The sequence below is a fragment of the Loxodonta africana genome, chromosome X (assembly GCF_030014295.1).
Source record: "Loxodonta africana isolate mLoxAfr1 chromosome X, mLoxAfr1.hap2, whole genome shotgun sequence".
Classification (NCBI taxonomy): Eukaryota; Metazoa; Chordata; class Mammalia; order Proboscidea; family Elephantidae; genus Loxodonta; species Loxodonta africana.
Genome location: NC_087369.1, coordinates 59,384,344 through 59,405,557, shown reverse-complemented (window position 1 = coordinate 59,405,557; position 21,214 = coordinate 59,384,344). Strand labels below are relative to the sequence as shown.

Below are 21,214 nucleotides of genomic sequence, written 5' to 3'. Positions count from 1 at the left end.
ATTTAAGACCCCAGACGCCACATTTCAAAGTGGGATGCAGAATGTTTTCATAATAGAATTTTTGGCCAATTGACTTAGAAGTCCCCTTAAACCATGGTTCCCAAACCCCCGCCCTTGCTCCACTGACCTTTGAAGCATTCGGTTTATCCCGGAAACTTCTTTGCTTTTGGTCCAGTCCAGTTGAGCTGACCTTCCATGTATTGAGTATTGTCCTTCCCTTCACCTAAAGTAGTTCTTATCTACTAACTAATCAGTAAAAAACCCTCTTCCACCCTCCCTCCCTCCCCACCTCGTAACCACAAAAGTATGTGTTCTTCTCAGTTTATACTATTTCTCAAGATCTTATAATAGGGGTCTTATACAATATTTGTCCTTTTGCCTCTGACTAATTTCGGTCAGCATAATGCCTTCCAGGTTCCTCCATGTTATGAAATGTTTCACAGATTCGTCACTGTTCTTTATCGATGCGTAGTATTCCATTGTGTGAATATACCACAATTTATTTACCCATTCATCTGTTGATGGACACCTTGGTTGCTTCCAGCTTTTAGCTATTGTAAACAGAGCTGCAATAAACATGGGTGTGCATATATCTGTTTGTGTGAATGCTCTTATTTCTCTAGGGTATGTTCCGAGGAGTGGGATTTCTGGGTTGTATGGTAGTTCTATTTCTAACTGTTTAAGATAACGCCAGATAGATTTCCAAAGTGGTTGTACCATTTTACATTCCCACCAGCAGTGTATAAGAGTTCCAATCTCTCCGCAGCCTCTCCAACATTTATTATTTTGTGTTTTTTGGATTAATGCCAGCCTTCTTGGAGTGAGATGAAATCTCATCGTAGTTTTAATTTGCATTTCTCTAATGGCTAATGATCGAGAGCATTTTCTCGTGTATCTGTCAGCTGCCTGAATATCTTCTTTAGTGAAGTGCGTGTTCATATCCTTTGCCCACCTCTTGATTGGGTTGTTGTCTTTTTGTGGTTGAGTTTTGACAGAATCATACAGATTTTAGAGATCAGGCGCTGGTCGGAGATGTCATAGCTGAAACTTCTTTCCCAATCTGTAGGTGGTCTTTTTACTCTTTTGGTGAAGTCTTTAGATGAGCATAGGTGTTTGATTTTTAGGAGCTCCCAGTTATCGGGTTTCTCTTCATCATTTTTGGTAATGTTTTATATTCTGCTTATGCCTTGTATCAGGGCTCCTAACGTTGTCCCCATTTTTTCTTCCATGATCTTTATCGTTTTAGTCTTTATGTTTAGGTCTTTCATCCACTTGGAGTTAGTTTTTGTGCATGGTGTGAAGTATGGGTCCTGTTTCATTTTTTTGCAAATGGATATCCAGTTATGCCAGCACCATTTGTTAAAAAGACTATCTTTTCCCCAATTAACTGACACTGGGCCTTTGTCAAATATCAGCTGCTCATATGTGGATGGATTTATATCTGGGTTCTCAGTTCTGTTCCACTGGTCTATGTGCCTGTTGTTGTACCAATACCAGGCTGTTTTGACTACTGTGGCTGTATAATAGCTTCTGAAATCAGGTAGAGTGAGGCCTCCGACTTTCTTCTTCTTTTTCAGTAATGCTTTGCTTATCCGAGGCTGCTTTCCCTTCCATATGAAGTTGGTGATTTGTTTCTCTATCACCTTAAAAAATGACATTGGAATTTGGATCGGAAGTGCATTGTATGTATAGGTGGCTTTTGGTGGAATAGACATTTTTATTATGTTAAGTCTTCCTACCCATGAGCAAGGTATGTTTTTCCACTTAAGTATGTCCTTTTGAATTTCTTGTAGTAGAGCTTTGTAGTTTTCTTTGTATAGGTCTTTTACATCCTTGGTAAGATTTATTCCTAAGTATTTTTCTTCTTGGGGGCTACTGTGAATGGTATTTCCTCTTCGATGTTCTTTTTGTTGATGTAGAGGAATCCAAGTGATTTTTGTATGTTTACCTTATAACCTGAGACTCTGCCAAACTCTTCTATTAGTTTCAGTAGTTTTCTGGAGGATTCCTTAGGGTTTTCTGTGTATAAGATCATGCATCTGCAAATAGAGATAATTTTACTTCCTCCTTGCCAATCCGGATGCCTTTTATTCCTTTGTCTAGCCTAATTGCTCTGGCTAGGACCTCTAGCACAATGTTGAATAAGAGCAGTGATAAAGGGCATCCTTGTCTTATTCCCGTTCTCAAGGGAAATGCTTTCAGGTTCTCTCCATTTAGAGTGATGTTGGCTGTTGGCTTTGCATAGATCCCCTTTATTATGTTGAAGAATTTTCCTTCAATTCCTATTTTGGTGAGAGTTTTTATCATAAATGGGTGTTGGACTTTGTCAAATGCCTTTTCTGCATCAATTGATAAGATCATGTGGTTTTTGTCTTTTGTTTTATTTATGTGGTGGATTACATTAATGCTTTTTACCTGGTATAAATCCCACTTGATCAGGGTGAATTATTTTTTTGATATGTCATTGACTTCTATTGGCTAGAATTTTGTTGAGGATTTTTGCATCTATGTTCATGAGGGATATAGGCCTGCAGTTTTCTTTTTTTGTAATGTCTTTACCTGGTTTTGGTACCAGGGAGATGATGGCTTCATAGAATGAGTTGGGTAGTATTCCATCATTTTCTATGCTTTGAAATACCTTTAGTAGTAGTGGTGTTAACTCTTCTCTGAAAGTTTGGTAGAACTCTGCAGTGAAGCCATCCGGGCCAGGGCTTTTTTTGTTGGGAGTTTTTTGATTACTGTTTCAATCTCTTTTTTTGTTATGGGTCTATTTAGTTGTTCTACTTCTGAATGTGTAGTTTAGGTAGGTAGTGTTTTTCCAGGAATTCATCCATTTCTTCTAGGTTTGCAAATTTGTTAGAGACACAATTTTTCGTAATAATCTGATACGATTCTTTTAATTTCAGTTGGGTCTGTTGTTATGTGTCCCTTCTTGTTTCTTATTCGGGTTGTTTCCTTTCCTGTATTTCTTTAGTCAGTCTAGCCAATGGTTTATGAATTTTGTTAATTTTTTCAAAGAACCAGCTTTTGGCTTTGTTAATTCTTTCAATTGTTTTTCTGTTCTCTAATTCATTTAGTTCAGCTCTCATTTTTATGATTTGTTTTCTTCTGGTGCCTGATGGATTCTTTTGTTGCTCACTTTCTATTTGTTCAAGTTGTAGGGACAGTTCTCTGATTTTGGCTCTTTCTTCTTTTTGTGTGTGTGCATTTATTGATATAAATTGGCCTCTGAGCACTGCCTTTGCTGTGTCCCAGAGGTTTTGATAGGAAGTATTTTCATTCTCGTTGCGTTCTATGAATTTCCTTATTCCCTCCTTGATGTCTTCTATAACCCAGTCTTTTTTCAGGAGGGTATTGTTCATTTTCCAAGTTTTTGATTTCTTTTCCCAAGTTTTTCTGTTCTTGATTTCTAGTTTTACTGCCTTGTGGTCTGAGAAGATGCTTGGTAATATTTCGATGTTTTGGATTCTGGAAAGGTTTGTTTTATGACCTAATATGTGGTCTATTCTAGAGAATGTTCCATGTGCGCTAGAGAAAAATGTATACTTTGCAGCAGTTGGGTGGAGAGTTCTGTATAAGTCAATGAGGTCAAGTTGGTTGATTGTTGCAATTAGGTCTTCCGTGTCTCTATTGAGCTTCTTACTGGATGTCCTGTCCTTCTCCGTAAGTGGTGTGTTGAAGTCTCCTACTATAATTGTGGAGGTGTCTATCTCACTTTTCAATTCTGTTAAAATTTGATTTATGTATCTTGCAGCCCTGTCATTGGGTGCATAAATATTTAATATGGTTATGTCTTCCTGATCAATTGTCCCTTTTATCATTATGTAGTGTCCTTCTTTATCCTTTGTGGTGGATTTAAGTCTAAAGTCTATTTTGTCAGAAATTAATATTGCTACTCCTCTTCTTTTTTGCTTATTGTTTGCTTGATATATTTTTTTCCATCCTTTGAGTTTTAGTTTGTTTGTGTCTCTAAGTCTAAGGTGTGTCTCCTGTAGGCAGCATATAGACGGATCGTGTTTCTTTATCCAGTCCGAGACTCTCTGTCTCTTTATTGGTGCATTTAGTCCATTTACGTTCAGCGTAATTACAGATAAATAAGTGTTTAGTGTTGTCATTTTGATGCCTTTTTATGTGTGTTGTTGACAATTTCATTTTTCCACTTACTTTTTTGTGCTGAGACGTTTTTCTTAGTAAATTGTGAGATCCTCATTTTCTTAGTGTTTGACTTTATGTTTGTTGAGTCGTTACATTTTTCTTGGCTTTTATCTTGAGTTCTGGAGTTGTTATACCTCTTTATGGTTACCTTAATATTTACCCCTATTTTTCTAAGTAAAAACCTAACTTGTATTGTTCTATATCGCCTTATATCACTCTCCATATGGCAGTTCTATGCCTCCTGTATTTAGTCCCTCTTTTTGATTATTGTGATCTTTTACATATTGACTTCAATGATTCCCTGTTATGAGCATTTTTTAAATTAATCTTAATTTATTTTTGTGATTTCCCTATTTGAGTTGATATCAGGATGTTCTGTTTTGTGACCTTGTGTTGTGCTGGTATCTGATATTATTATTAGTTTTCTGACCAAACAATTTCCTTTAGTAATTCTTGTAGCTTTGGTTTGGTTTTTGCAAATTCTCTAAACTTGTGTTTATCTGTAAATATCTTAATTTCTCCTTCATATTTCAGAGAGAGTTTTGCTGGATATATGATACTTGGCTGGCAGTTTTTCTCCTTCAGTGCTCTATATATGTCATCCCATTGCCTTCTTGCCTGCATGGTTTCTGCTGAGTAGTCTGAACTTATTCTTATTGATTCTCCCTTGAAGGAGACCTTTCTTTTATTCCTGGGTGCTTTTAAAATTTTCTCTTTATCTTTGTTTTTGGCAAGTTTCGTGATAATATGTCTTGCTGCTTTTCTTTTTGGATCAATCTTAAATGAGGTCCGACGAGCATCTTGGATAGATATCCTTTCATCTTTCATGATGTCAGGGAAGTTTTCTGTCAGCAGATCTTCAACTATTCTCTCTGTGTTTTCTGTTCTCCCTCCCTGTTCTGGGACTCCAATCACATGCAAATTATCCTTCTTGATAGAGTCCCACATGATTCTTAGGGTTTCTTCATTTTTTTTAATTCTTTTATCTGATTTTTTTTCAGCTATATTGGTGTTAATTCCCTGGTCCTCCAGATTTCCCACTCTGCATTCTAATTGCTCGAGTCTGCTCCTCTGACTTCCTATTGTGTTGTCTAATTCTGTAATTTTATTGTTAATCTTCTGGATTTCTGAATGCTGTCTCTTTATGGATTCTTGCAACTTATTAATTTTTCCTCTATGTTCTTCAATAATCTTTTTTAGTTCTTCAACTGCTTTATCAGTGTGTTCCTTGGCTTTTTCTGGAGATTGCCTTATTTCATTTCTGAGGTCATCCCTGATGTCTTGAAGCTTTCTGTAAATTAGTTTTTTATATTCTGTATCTGGTAATTCCAGGATAGTATCTTCATTTGGGAAAGATTTTGATTCTTTAGTTTGGGGTGTTGTAGAAGCAATCATGGTCTGCTTCTTTATGTGGTTTGATATCGACTGCTGTCTCCGAGCCATCACTAAGATATTGTAGTGATTTACTCTATATTTGCTCACTGAGTCTTATCTTGTTTTGTTTTCTTTCAATATACGTAGGTGGGCTACTAGATTGCACTGTCTTGATTGTAGTAGCCCTTGACTTACTTATGACCTATTACCGGCTGGTTTGGGCTGTTACCAGATATATATGCCTGAGTCCATTCACTATTCTTGAGTAGAATCTGATTTTGGGTCATCAAGTGTGTGATGCACACTGTCACCTATCCACCTTGAGAAGTAGTGGTGATAGTTGTGTGCACCAGATTCTAGTAGCAGCTGGGGTTCATACTCCGGGGGGGGGGCATTATGCTGACAGGCTTCCCCCAAGTGTCAGTGAGGTAGGTGTGTCTCTATGCCTAAAGCACCTTGGTGGGTGGGCTCTGCAGCTGTACCTTAGGCCCCCAATGCAAGTACCTCTACAGGTTGGTAGGTGTCACCCTCCTTAGACCCCTAAGGCAGGAGACTAGGTGGTCTGGGGGGAGCTTCAGCCCTCAGTTCCCTGTTGTGGGTCAGTGAGGGCTTGTTGAATATGCAGAGATATCAGACCTGGGAAACTTGTCTTTCCATTAAATCCGCTAAAAGAAATGCAGTCAGATGCCTATCAGAAATGCTTTTGCATTATAATAGCCACCTTGTTCCCTGTAGGGATGAAAGCCCGAGACTGTGGGTCACATATGCTTGGCTGGAGCTGGTTCTGTGTTTTTAGTCCAATTAGGGAAGGATTTTTGGTCCCTGGGTTTTTTGTGGTTGCTTCTCTCAGGCCAGAAGAATGGGTTAGGAAAAGACCAAAAAAAAAAAAAAAAGGAAAAGAAAAACTGCAGAGCAGTTCTCCCTCTGGCTCAGGAAATTCCAATGTTAATGAAGCCGCCTGGGAAGGGGAGGGGAGGGTTCAGAAAAACAGGAGAGAGTAGCACCCCAGAATATAGACAAAGTTACTTATCTTGCTTGGGATGACTGTTTTATCTGAGATTCCGAGGGGTGCGTCGCCTGTGTGCGCTGGCTGGGTAGAGATTGCCCCCGAGGGTCAGGCCCGCATCCCGTGCTTGCGCTGTCTCAGAAGCCGCGGTCAGTTCCTCCGCTGCCAGTCCAAAGCCCAGCGTCAAGGTTCCCCGGCTGGGACGCTGCACTCCGGGCTCCAAAAACATTCGCTGCCTCCCGGTGACTTCTCCTCCTGCCAGCCGCGTTGCCACGCTGCCGGCGCGGATCGGCTGGGCCCCCCCAGGTCAGTTCAGGGGGCTGGGGCTGTGCCCTGTGTTTGCACCGTCACAGGATGTCGTGCTCAGCTCCCCTGCGCCCATTCCAAAGCCCCGCGCCAAGGTTCCCCAGCTGGAACGCTGCACTTCTGGCTCCAAAACCAGTCGCTGCCTCCCGGCGACTTCTCCTCCCTCCAGCTGCGTCGCTGGGCCGCCTGCACGGACTGGCTGGGCCCCCTCCCGAGGTCAGTTCAGGGGGGTAGGGCTGTGCCCCGTGTTTGCGCCGTCACAGGATGCCGTGCTCAGCTCCCCTGCACCCAGTCCAAAGCCCAGCGCCAAGGTTTCCTGACTGGGACGCTGGCTCCAGGCTCCGAAAACTGTCGCTGCTTCCCTGCAGTTGTTCGTTCTCGGTCTCTGTCACTCAGGTCAACTCTTTAAATCTGTGTTTGTTGGTCAGGGTTCGTAGATTGTCATGTATGTGATCGATTCACTTGTTTTTCCAGGTCTTTGTTGCAAGAGGGATCCGAGGTAGCATCTACCTAGTCAGCCATCTTGGCCCCCTCCTCCAGGATATCTATTTCATTTTGAGTGAGCTTTCACATCTTGTGTCTTTCAAGGAATTTGTCCATTCCATCTGAGTTTTCAAATTATGGGGATAAAGTTATTTGCAGCTTACTCGAAATGCATAAAAAATTTAAGATGGATTAGTGAATGGATAGAGAGGTGAATAAATAGACGTGATAAAGCAAAGATATCAGAATGTTAATTGTAGAATCTAGGTGGTGGGATATGGGTGCTTACTGTAAAATTCTTTCAACTTTTCTGTATGTTTGAAAATATTTATAATAAAATGTTGAAAAAAGTAAGCAAAGAAATATAAAATAATGATTTAAGGGCACTGATGCTGGGACCAGACATCCTGGGTTCAATCCCTTCTCCAGAACTTACAATGCTTAAATTTCTCCATCTAAAATATAGGGGTAATAACAGGACCTATTTTATAAGCTGCTTATGAGGATTAAATGATGTAACATGTGTAAAGCACTTAGAACAGTGACTACCAGAGAGTAATTACATTATAAGTGTGATTTTTTTTTTAAAGGGAGAGGGAGAATTTTGGCTTAGCTTGAGAAACGTTTGCTGAAAGAAGGACCTGCAAGTAGACATAGAAAAAGGGGTCTGAAATTGAGGGGGAAGTGAGGAGGTGATGGCTGCAGAGGCATCAGCTCAGGACAAGCAACTCCATAAGGGGCCCAAACAAAATAAAACAAACCTGTTGCCATCAAGTTCATTCCAACTCATACTGACCCTATAGGACAGAGTAGAACTGCCCCATAGGGTTTCCAAGGCTTTGATCTCTAAGGAAGCAGACTACCACATCTTTCTTCTGCGTAGCAGCTCGTGGGTTTGAACCACCAACCTTTTGGTTAGCAACTGAGCACTTAACCATTGTGCAACCAACCACTGCAAGGGAAGGAGGTGCAATTTGTAAGTTGTAGCTGTTTGCAACAGCAATGCAGATGTGCCTGTGCCTATAACATGTCTGTCCTTTTGTACTTTAAGGGAGGGACACATTGAGTTCCTGATGCCTGCTAGACTGCCTAAGCAGGTCTGCTTAGACACTAGGCTTTCAGACATGTGGATGGCCATCTAGCAGCTACTTCATGCCCCTTTCTACCCTGCCACCTGTGTCCCCCCACCCCTAAACACCTGGAAGCCTTGTACAATGGGTTGGATATCCTGGTTCAGATGACTAAAGCAAGTGTAATGGTGGCTATCCGAGGTAGGGCTAAGATCCTGGAGGAGGTTGGGGAGGAGCTAACTGGCACCTGTTCAGTGCTGTTAAACCAAAACTCATTGCCAAGTAGAATCGATTTTGACTCATAGTGACCCTATAGGACAGAGTAGAACTGTCCTATAGGGTTTCCAAGGAGAGGCTGGTGGATTCGAGCTGCCAACCTTTTGATTAGCAGCTGTAGCTCTTAACCACTGTGTCAGTGCTGTTAGGAGAACTGAAATCAACACACGCAGAGTCACATACATACCCCTCATTCTTTGTGAGAGTTAGCTTTGCATACACGATCAGATTATTCCAATTTAACAATTGTATAAGTGGAGCCCTGGTGACTGGAAGTGATTAAGCATTTGGCTGGCAACCAAGAGGTCGGCAGTCAAATCCACCAGCTGTTCCTTGGAAACCCTGTGGGGAAGTTCTACTCTGTCCTGTAGGGTTGCTATGAGTTGGAATGGGATAAGTTATAATGGGATATCTGTTTTACAGCTGAGGAAGCTGAGACTGAGAGAAGTCACAAATCTAGCCTACTGTGCACCAGGTACTGTTCTAGGTGGTTTACATATATCAACTCATTTAGTTGTCAGAACAATCAAGATATAGGTACTATTATTGTCACTATTATATAGTTGGGGAAATTGAGATGAAGAGAAGTTAGTAGCTTGCCTGAGGTCACACAGCTAGTGAAGGGCAGGTCTGGGATTTGAATCCATGTGGTCTAGCTTCAGAGGCCAAGCTCCTAATTGTGCCTCTCCATAAGCTGATTGCCAAGCCCAGCTCCTCTCCAGTGTGGCAGGATGCCATCTAGTATTATAACTTCCATCTGGGTAGAGAGTTTCCCAGACAATCCCCTTCTGCAACAAGACATGGGGATAGCTACCTCTTTGATTCAAAGGGCATAGGCAATTTTCAGTAACCTAAGTGGTGCAGGGGGAGAAAAAGTGAGGTGATACTGGCATCTGGGAAGGAGGTTGGGAGTTAGTACAGGACTTTGTTTGGTTTCTCTACTGCTCTTTACTGAGCACTTTCACAGGGCTACACAGGGTATGGACAGGAAATCCTGGCTCCCACTGTGGCTGAACAAGTAATGGTGTCTTTGAGGGCAGTGACATCTCACAAGGACATTGAGGCAGAGTCTGAAGCACAAGTGGTTATAGCTTCTCTGATGTGACAGAAACAGGTAGGACTGCTGGCCCTGTGAAAGCTGGAGACAGGATATGAACCTAATCTTTTCCGTAGCCAGTTGCCATAAAATGATTCCAGCTCATGCCTCCTCCATTTGTGTCAGAGTAGAACTGTACTCCATAGGGTTTTCAATGGCTGTGACCTTTTAGAAGTAGATTGCCAGGTCTTCTGAGGTGCCTCTGGGTGGACTTGAACCTCCAACCTTTTGGTTAGCAATTCAGCATGTTAACCATTTGCACTACCCGGGGACTCCAATCTTTTCCACCAAAAAAAAAAAAATGCCGTCAAGTCAATTCCGACTCACTGCAACATCATGTATTACAGAGTAGAACTGAGCCCATCTCAGGGTTTTCTTGGCTGTAATCTTTATGGAAGCAGATCACCAGGACTTTATTCTGTGGTGCCACTGGATGGTTTTAAACTGCCAACCTTTCAGTTAGTAGTCAAGTGCAAACCGTTTTCACCACCTGTTGTTGTTAGGTGCTATCGATTTGGTTCCAACCCGATGTACAACAGAAGGAAACACTGTCCAGTCCTGCACCATCCTCACAATCGTTGTTATGCTTCAGCCTATTATTATAGCCACTGTGTCAATCCATCTCATTGAGGGTCTTCCTCTTTTTTGCTGACCCTCTACTTTACCAAGCGTGATGTCCTTCTCCAGGGACTGATCCCTCCTGATAACATGTCCAAGTTATGTGACATGTAGTCTTATCATCCTTGCTTCTAAGGGGCATTCTGGTTGTACTTCTTCCAAGACAGATTTGTTCATTCTTTAGCAGTCCATGGTATATTCAGTGTTCTTTGCCAACATCGTAATTCAAATGCATCGATTCTTCTTCGACCTTCCTTATCCATCGTCCAGCTTTTGCATATGAGGCGATTGAAAACACCATGGCTTGGGTCAGGTGCACCTTAGTCTTCAAGGTGACATCTTTGCTTTTTAACAATTTAAAGAGGTCTGTTGCAGCAGGTTTGCCCAATGCAATGCATCTTTTGATTTCTTGACTTCTGATTCCATGGGTGTTGATTGCGGATCCAAGTAAAATGGAATCCTTGACAACGTCAATCTTTTCTCCATTTATTATGATGTTGCTTATTGCTTATTGGTCTAGTTGTGAGGATTTTTGTTTTCTTTATATTGAGGTGTAATCCATACTGAAGGTGGTAGTCTTTGATCGTCATCAGTAAGTGCTTCAAGTCCTCATAGCTACTGTTTATTCAGAGGCTCTATGTGCCAAGCACTATGCTAGACATTCTCTGTGCACATCTCCTTTTATCTTTACAGCTGGTAACCCAGCAAAGCTAGATAACATTATCTTTGTTTGCCAATAGGAAACTGAGGTTCAGTGAGGTGAGACGTTGTTGTTAGGTGCCATCGAGTCAGTTCCGACTCATAGTGACCTTATGTACCACAGAATGAAACACTGCCCAGTCCTGCACCATCCTTACAATCATTGTTATGCTTGAGCCCATTGTTGCAGCCACTGTGTCAATCCATCTCATTAAATGTCTTCCTCTTTTCCGCTGACCCTCTACTTTACCAAGCATGATGTCCTTCTCCAGGGACTGATCCCTCCTGATAACATGTCCAAAGTATGTAAGACACAGTCTCACCATCCTTGCTTCTAAGGAGTGTTCTGGTTGTACTACACTATGTTTGTTTGCCAGTAGGAAGCTGAGGTTCAGGAAGGTGAGATATTTCCCTCAAATAATCCACCAAATAAGTGTCTTAACTAGTATGATACCAAAGGCCTATGTTCTTTCCACTTAACCAGATATTTCACCAGGGCAAAGGTAATAAAACTTTCAATGGGACCAGTAGCATTGGATAAAGAGGGAATTTTAAAGATCACTGAGGTTTAGGAAAAAGTGTGCATTCCCATTGGGCTAAGCTCTTGGCCTCTAGGTAGAGGGTGCAGGTTGCAAAATCTGGGAGAATCTCACAGGCAAATTTCCATTAGGTTTGGAACTAGAATCGGAAAGCAGAAACATTTTTATAAATGGTTCATATGTCTTGGGCTAGAGGGAAAAGAGTTGCTTGGGCAAAACCCAGAAGGAAAAAATGCCCAGGGTAGAGACTGTAATGTAGGGAATGTGGCATTCAGGTTCGCCAGAGATGAGCCCATCTCAGCCTCTGCCAGTGGGTCTTGGAGGAGGAGAAGGAAAACCCACCATAGTACAGGTGGGATGTGCTGGTATGCTCCCCCATCTGCCTTACCCTGGGAGAGTATCGTGCAGCAGCAGTAGCTTCAGGCCTCAAAGCCACCTCAAGGGCCAGAGCTTCCAAGAAGATGCTTTCTATGTTGGAAGAGGTAGGAGGAATGGGCAGGTTCACCCTGCAGAACAAACGAAAAGAGCCAGAGCAAACAGCAAACGTGCTAAACTAGTTTTTGACATGATTTGGGAGGGGAATGAAGAAAGAGAAGGAAAGGCAGAGTTTTAGACCACACTATTCAAGTACTGGAAACCCTGGTGGTGTAGTATTTAAGTGCTACGGCTCCTAACCAAAAGGTTGGCAGTTCGAATCCACCAGGTGCTCCTTGGAAACTCTATGGGGCAGTTCTACTCTGTCCTATAGGGTTGCTATGAGTCTGAATCCACTCGATGGCAGTGTTTTTTTTTTTTTTTTAATTCAAGTACTTGAGTGCTTTCTTAGTCTCTGCACGCCCATAACAGCTGAGCAGGCCTCCTGGCAGAAAGACAGCCCTACAGGTACATATTTGTATAGTTTGTCTGGGAGATTAGAAGGACCCAGATGGGAGGTCTGGCCAGGGACAGGTTCCTGACCTCTTAACATTTTTCAGGCTATCTAGATACCTGGCTTCTCAGAGCTCCCTAATTTATCAGAATTTTACTTTGCAGGAATTTCCTGGAGACAAATGGAAACCAATAACAGGAAACAGGAAGATCAGCCAGTCAGGGAGGTAAGTGACCATCCAGAGAGTTGAGAGTTAATACCTCTGGACATCTGTAGAAATTGGTAAAAACTTCTGTTTGCTTGGTTTCCTTTGAGGAAACTGGTGTGGTATCCATACCAATGGCTTGTTGTCATAGATGTAATCTAGCTGCTGCCCACCAGACAGCTGGACTACAGACCAAACTGAATACATTTTGGAATACATAGCAGTTGGGTGGTACTGTGGGACATTGTGCCCATCAGCTCAAAGGCCTGAGGCAGCCCTCCTTAGGCACAAGGGTATATGGGAACAGACGGTGCTGAAACAAAAAGGAGAAGCAGGAACTGTCCCTGCCTTCTTAGGGACCATTTGATAGTTGGAAGGGAAAGAGAGAAGGTAGGACTGCCCAGCTACTGCTGTGTATTTGCCCCAGAGTTTTTGGAGGTACCTGTTCCTTGGGTACTGCCACCTTTTTTTGTAGGATTAGTTAAAATCCCAGGGCAGATAATCCTAATGATAGATTACAATTCCTGGAGTGGCACTATAGATGACTATAATGAGTGAGTGGTTACCTTCTCTTGGGTTGCTCTCTTCCAGCCTGGCTGGACCTTCTCCTTTGTGAAACTCCTTGATATACTCTTTTAGTTAGTTCTTCCCAGCCCAAATTGTACAAAAAAACCTAAATTATATTGATTTTTTAACTCAAACTCCAGGAATGAAGGGGGAGCCAGGAGAGAAGGCTCTAAGCTGTGCCTATGTGTCTCTAATTTGGGGGCACCAAGGGAGAGGCCTAGAATAGGGTCCCCTGACCCCTAAAAAATCCAGGGTTCTTTCTGGGTGACTACACTATCCCCTGGGAATTGGTGGTGTAGTCAGGAACAATTTTGGCCTTCCTTTTACTCCAAAGTCTGGGAAACCTATTGGTTTTCTGGTTGGCAATGGGAGGAAGGAGAAATCCAGCACTTATTAATCATCTATTAAGTGTCAGTAACTGGGCTGGATCTTTTTACTTCCACAATCTTATTTATTTCTCCCAACAATCCATTTTACTACCCATTTTATAGCTAAGTAGTCTGAGGTCCAGAGTGCTTATGTAACTTAGCTGTGGTCACACAGCTAGTAAGTGATGTAGCCAGGATTCAGACCCAGATTTGTCTGGCCCTAAAGCTCATGCTTTTTCCATTGTACCTGCTTCAATTAGGATCCCTAAAGATACCCTTCTCACTGATCTCTCAGCATCATATCTCAGGGGTCTGAGTCTTGGGTGGGGATTCTATAGCTGATCTTGATCTCCCCACCCTGGTACTAAATTGCACCATATCCTTAGGGAAGTCATTTCAGTCTACTAGGCCTGCCAAGTTGCTCATATTAAGAGACCCTCGAGAGTGGAGACAAAACCTTGATTATAGCTTTATCCTCTATACCTAGTTTAGTGCCTGACACAGAAAAGTTGCTCAAGAGGCGTTTTTCACTTGCTTGTCAAATGAAAAAATGCAGTCTCCTCCATCTTTGAATGGGTGAAATGACACAAAAATAATGCTAATATTTTTTGAGCATAGTACTCTGTTCTAGGCACCATTCTAAGCACTTTGCATATACTAGTTATTTATTGCCATAATCTTATGGGGTATGTACTATTAGTCTCTCTATTTGACAGAGAGAACAGACTGAGGCACAGACAGATTAATTCATTTGCCTAGTAAGCTGACTAGACACAGGCTGTGTAGCTTTGGGAACACTACACTATACTACACTACAGTGCCTCTCCAAAATGGTCCTCTGACTGACCAATCAGTGAAGTAAGAAGACTTTATTCAACACCTATGTATGTACAGGCTTTTGCTAGGGAAGGTAGGAAATACTAGAAAGAGTAACAGGAAGCACAGTCCCTGCCCACAGCTTGAGCAAGAAGACTAACCCAAACAAACTTAAGTAGCAGTCAATAATAAAATTATCACTTTTGAAACAACCTATGTGCCCTGAGCTAAGCTACATATACTATGTTAGGTTTTATCTTCACAACAACTCTGTTAAGTAGGTATTATTATATCTAGGGCAGTGGTTCTCAAACTTGAGTATGCATTAGAATTACTGAGAGGACTTGTTAACACATGGATGGCTGGACCCCACCCCCAATGTGTATGATTTAGTGAGTCTTGGTGGAGCTCAAGAATTTGCACTTCTAACAAGTTCCCAGGTGATGCTGATGCAGCTGGTCCTAGGACCATACTTTGAGACCCACTGACCTAAAGAATCTGTGATTCAGAGGACTAAGTAATTTACTCAAAGTCTCACAGCTAGTTAAGGGCCAGCCAGGATTTAAACTCAGCTTTTGCTTACTCACAAGAGTTGCGTAAGATGAAAAATGTCAAATACATGGTTCAAACAAGAAGCACCTGGGACATGGTATGTATCCAATACATGATTAGTATTACTGTGCTCTAAGTTCATTGGAGGGTAAAAACACTGAAGGTTGAGATCTACAGAAGCAAAGTCCCAGAGGGAAGACTAAGCAGGTGTGTGGCTATTCATGAGTTCTGACCCTTGGAATCAGCAGGCCTGGGTTCAAATCCAGGTTCTTCCGTTCTTTAGCTGTGTGAGCTTGGTATACAGCTCCGTTAGGTAGGTATTATTATATCAAGGGCAGTGGTACTCAAAATTGAGTGTGCATTAGAATTACTGGGAATAATACTTTCCCTCCACTCCCCTCCCCATTGTAAAATGGGCTGACAGTACCTACCTTGTATATGGTTGTTGTGAGGATTAAATGAATTAGTATATGTAAAGCATTTAGAACAAAACCTGACACATGGTAAACTCTTAGTAAATGTTAGTTGTGATGGTGAGGAGGAGGTGGAGGAATAGAGGTAGGAAGAGTTACAGCAGAGAAGGCTGAATAGTGAAATATAGGGCCAGGTCATGCAGACCTTAGAAACTAAACAGGATAGCCAGTATGGGAGCAATTGAAGGTTATTGATCAGGTAAGCGACATGATAAATGTGGTACTTTAGGCAACTTGGCAGCATTTGCCGCCTAGATGGGTTGTAAGGAGTCTAATCAGGGGCCATGATCCTGGACTGGAGTGGGGGTAGTGATAGGAATGGAGCAGAATGGATAAATATGTGAAATATTTTTGAAGAAAAAGGTTTGTTTATTCTGAAAACAGTGTTACAGGAAAAATTAAAAAAAGAAAGAGCCTTATTCCGACCACCCTACCACCCTGATTGTTTTCATTTCTCTGCCAGCTTTTATCTATAGGTATAGAGATTTCTTTTGGCATGATTATACAGCAATTCTGTAGATGTGATTTTGTGTGCCCTTGCTTCTTTTCTGTCCTCTAAGTATTACTTGGTAAACAATTTTTCATTTATTATAAGCCTTCATTGATAGTTATAATTTTTAATGGCTGTATGATATTTTAGTAGCTTATTGTGCTCTAATTTACTTAATTGCTCCTATATTCTTGGATAATTAGGTTGTTTTCAATTTCTTGCTGTTATGAAATAATGCTGCAGAAAACATTTTGAGTAGCTCTAGCCTTTTTCTCATTTCAAATTGATTAAAAACAGTTGTCAGGAGTTGGGATTACTAGTTTAAAAAATTTGAATGTTCTTATGGTTCTTGATAGAATTCACCAAAATACACACACTTCTCACATATCAACACACATACACACACTTCTCACATATCAACATGGTTATGTTCACCGTGTCGTTATGTGAAAATTGGCATTATGTGAAAATGGAGGATGACCACATCAGATCACAAAATGGAGGATGCCTACATCATTACATACCTGCCAAATTACATCATTACATAACTGCCAAATTACATCATTACATAACTGACAAACTACATCATTACATAACTGCCAAACCACTGAGAATCATGGCTCAGCCAAGCTGACATATAACCAATCACAGTCAGTGGTACTCTCACCTCATAACACAATGTCTGTTACTACCAGGCATACATCATTAATGCACAAAATAGTTGGATAATAGATTTTTCACTATTGTTGTAAATGCAAAATGATGGATAACAAGATATTGATAAGTGAGGAGTAGGTATATATATATATAGCAGTTTCTCCAAAACTTTGCCATCATTCAATTTTTTTCATGTCGTTGAAACATATTATACTTTAAATTTTCTTACTTTGATCATTCTAGTTTGAACATTTTTCATGTGTCTAGTATTTGTATTGCTTGTCATGTGAATTGTACAGATGCATGAGACCTTTTAGGGGAGAACACAGAAAACTTGATGAAGGGACTCAGGAAAAAAAAGAGATAAGTCAAAAATAACTCCGACCCCAGTGACTTGGAGAAAGTTATTGACATAGATAGATATAGAGATAAGCCAGCATACCATCATAGAAGATAAGGAGATAAATGCTGATGACTTGACGGTTTAGAATTACAAGTGACCATCATGAAAGCAAATTTAGTCAAGTGTGGGCATAGAAAGTGGGTGGCACGATGGTCTGTAAGGGGGTGTGTAGAGAATAAATGCAAACAACTTTAAAGAAAAACCTGACTCATAAAAAAGTGACCCAATAAAACCAAAAAGGCCAAACCTGTTGCCCTTGAGTAGATTCCGACTCATAGTGACCCTATAGGACAGAGTAGAACTGCCCCAAGTGACCCTATAGGACAGAGTAAAATTTCCCCATAGAGTTCCCAACGCTATAATACTTACAAAAGCAGACTCCCACCTCTTTCTCCTGCAGAGCGGCTGGTGAGTTCAAACAGCAGATCTTTTGGTTACCAGCCAAGCAATTAACCACTACACCACCAGTGCTCCTTGCAAACAGATTTACATACCATAAAATTCACCTGTTTTAAGTGTGCAATTCAATAATTTTTAGTGAATTTACAATGTTATGTAATCATCACCATAATGTAATTTTAGAACATTTCCATCGCCCTAAAAAGATTCCTCATTTCCATTTACAGTCACTCTCCATTCCTACCCTCAGCTCCAAGCAACTATGGATCTACTTTCTGCCTTTAGAGATTCGCCTTTTATGCACATTTCATATAAATGAAACCATATAATATGCGGGCTTTTTCGTCTGACTTCTTTCACTTAGCATATATTCAAGGTTCATCCATGTTATAATGTATATCAGTATTTCACTCCTTTTTATTACTGAATAATATTCAATTGTATGGATATAACACATTTTGTTATCCACCCACCAACTGAAGGACACTTTTTGTGTACTATGAATAATGCTGCTATGAACATTTGGAAACGTGTTTTTCTGTGAACAAGTGTTTTCAATTTTCTTGAGTATATACCTAGGAGTGGAATTGCTGGATCATATGGCAATTCTATGTTTATCCATTTGTGGATAAAGGGGCTGCACCATTTTAAATCCCCATCAGCAATGTAGGAGGGTTCCAGTTTCTTCTCACGTATTTCTAATACAATGGTTATATGTTACTGTATGATTTTAAAAATCTTTAAAATAAGAAGGGGAAAAATGGGGTGATAGTTAGAGGAAGCAGGAAGCAATAAGGTTTAGGTCAGTGGTGCTCAAAATGTGGTGGCAGGACCAGCAACATCAGTATCACCTGAGAACTCAGTAGAAATGCAAATTCTCAAGCCTCACCTCAGACCTACTGAATCCAAAACCCTGGTGGCAGGACCCAGCAACCTGTGTTTTAACAAGCCCTTTAGGTGATTCTGACACACACTAAAATTGGAGAACCACTGGTTTAAATGTAGTTTTTGTCAGGATCTGGGAAACTGGATTAAGTTTAAAAACAGAAGAGGTTAACAGAAAGGGGAAAAGTACCTGCGTTGAGGATGGAGGCGACAGATCACAGTTTAAAGTCTCAAGAAAGTTGAGAAGGACTAGGAAAGGTGAAGGAAAGAGATGACATTTGAGAGGAGAAATCCTGATATAATTTCCCCTTACTTCCCCCCACTCCCAACTTGTTTTTTTTTTTAACCTTTCTTATGTAATTTTTGCCACAACTGGAATGATGGGTGTAGGTAAAAAAATCAAATGGAAATTGAAGATTTTTACCAACTTCTACAGTCTGAAATTGATCAAACATGTAATCAAGATGCATTGATAATTACTGGTGATTGTAATGCAAAAATTGGAAAGAAATAAGAAGGATTGGTAGTTCAAAATATCGCCTTGGATCGAATGATAGAATTTTGCTACAACAATGACTTCTTCATTACAAATATCTTTTTTCACCAACATGAATGGCAACTATACAAGTGGACCTTGCCAGATAGAATACACAGGAATCAAATAGACTACATCTGTGGAAAGGGATGATGGAAAAGCTCCATATCATCAGTCAGCATGAAGCCATGGGCCGACTATGGAACAGAACATCAATTGCTCATATGCAAGTTCAAGTTGAAGCTGAATAAACTAGAACAAGTCCATGAGAGCCAAAGTATGACCTTGAGTATATTCCACCTGGATTTAGAGACCATCTCAAGAATAGGTTTGACTCATTAAGCACTAATGACAGAAGACCACATGAGTTGTGGAATGACATCAACGACATCATACATGAAGAAAGCAAGAAGTCATTAAAAAGACAGGAAAGAGGAGTCAGGGCCAAGATGGCAGGATAGTCAGATGCTTCCTGTGGTCCCTCTTACAACAAAGACCTAAAAAAAAACAAATGAATCAATTGTATATGAAAATCTAGGAGCCCTGAACATCAAAGACAAAGTTGAGGAGTCAGACTGAGTGGCAGGGGGAGGGAAAGACAGTTCAGAAGCAGCAAGAATTTGCCAGAACTGACTGGCTGGCACCCTGCAGGCTGGATCAGCCAGCGCACACAGGCTGAGGCAAGCAGTAGTGCTCAGGACCACAATGGGAGAAACCAAGTGGCAGAGAGTCTGCACAAGCCCCTGAAACCAGGGGGATGTGACACTGGTCTGAGAAAGTTAAGTGCAAGCATCTAACCTACCCTGAAGGATAAAAAAAAAACCCTTCCCCCTCTGGGAAGTACCACTCTCACATTCACCAACACCCTCCTCATTCTGCTCCAGTCCTGGTCCAGCTTCAGCGGGACCTGTCACACACCCCAAGCCATTCTCCTGGCTTTGGAGAGGGAACAAATTAACATACAAATAACAAACAAGAAAAAAAATTGCCAGCTCCCCTAAACCGGGACCACAGGGCAGGCACAGCCCCTTTGCCAAGGCACAGGCATAAAGAGTCCATGGACTCTGAATGCCTCTCAACCTTGCCTAGACCCGTGTGGGCCCATTTCAACAGGTTAGGTCCTCATTAGCATAGTACAACAGGGTACATACCTAAAGCCTATTTTCAACTGCAACAGCTAAGGGGGAGTGGCAGATCTGTGACGTTTGACACTATCCTACGCATTAACCATGGTCCTAACCTACCACATCAGGGGTCTGAGGACTGGTGGCGCCACGAAGATAGGAGTCTGAGAATAAGTGGCACCTCCCTGCCCTTACAGCCAACAGCATGGGGTGCCAAAACCTGGCTGGAAAACCCAACAACCTACATGCTGTAGGGAACAGAGGCATACCTTCTATACAGGCACTCAGGGGCAACCATCAGCTCCCTACCTTGCTAAGCACATACCCCCCTACAGCAGCCAGATACCTGTGCCTGCTCCAATCACTCCTACATAGCCCTGCCCATCTAGGACTGTAGGTGAGAGCCTGCACCACACACTCGGTGACCAACAACCTGGACACCTGAGCTGAACCCACCCAAGAAAAGTAAAAGGACTCATATAACTCATATAACTAGTAGCAGTTCTAACCACCTGGTGACAGGATGAGAGAGCTTCAAAGATGCCAAAAATCAAAGTAGCTCACACTACCAGCCTATTTGGGCACATAGAAACAAAACAAGAAGCTAGGACACAGCAAACAAATAAATAAATATAATAACTCATTGATGGCTCAGGGACAACAATCAATATCAAATCACATAAAGAGGCAGACCATGATGGCTTCAGCAAATGACCAAAACAAAGAACCAGGGAAATTCCTGAAGGAAGATAAGGTCTTGGAATTACCAGAAGCAGAATTCAAAAGATTAATATACAGAGCTCTTCAAGAGACCAGGAGGGAGATCAGGCAAAATACAGAACAAGCCAAGAAACACACAAAGCAACAGAGGAACATAAGAAGGTTATACAAGAGCATAATGACAAACTTAACAGGCTTCAAGAATCCATAGAGAGACAGCAAAAAGAAATCCAAAAGATTAACAATAAAATTTCAGAACTAGACAACTCAATACAAATTCACAGGAGCAGAATTAAGGAAATGGAAGTCAGAATTAGTGAGACTGAAGATAAAGCACTTGACATCAACGTATTTGAGGAAAAATTAGATGAAAGAATTAAAAAAATGAAGAAACCCTAAGAATTATGTGGAACTCTATAAAAAGGAATAACCTACAAGTGATTGAAGTACCAGAATTGGGGGAGGGGAGATAACAGAAAATGCAGAGAAAATTTTTGAAGATTTGTTGGCAGAAAACTTCCCTGATATTG

The 21,214-nt window shown here is 41.3% G+C and overlaps 1 protein-coding gene across 1 annotated transcript in view; it reads left to right on the top strand.

The window, feature by feature from the left end:
• Positions 1-21,214, top strand: part of SHROOM4 (shroom family member 4) — an 83,480-nt gene that overhangs the window by 6,002 nt on the left and 56,264 nt on the right. The window contains exon 2 of the mRNA XM_023541642.2: positions 12,655-12,716. Coding sequence (XP_023397410.2) covers positions 12,655-12,716 — 62 coding nt within the window. The remainder of the gene's footprint in view (positions 1-12,654; positions 12,717-21,214) is intronic.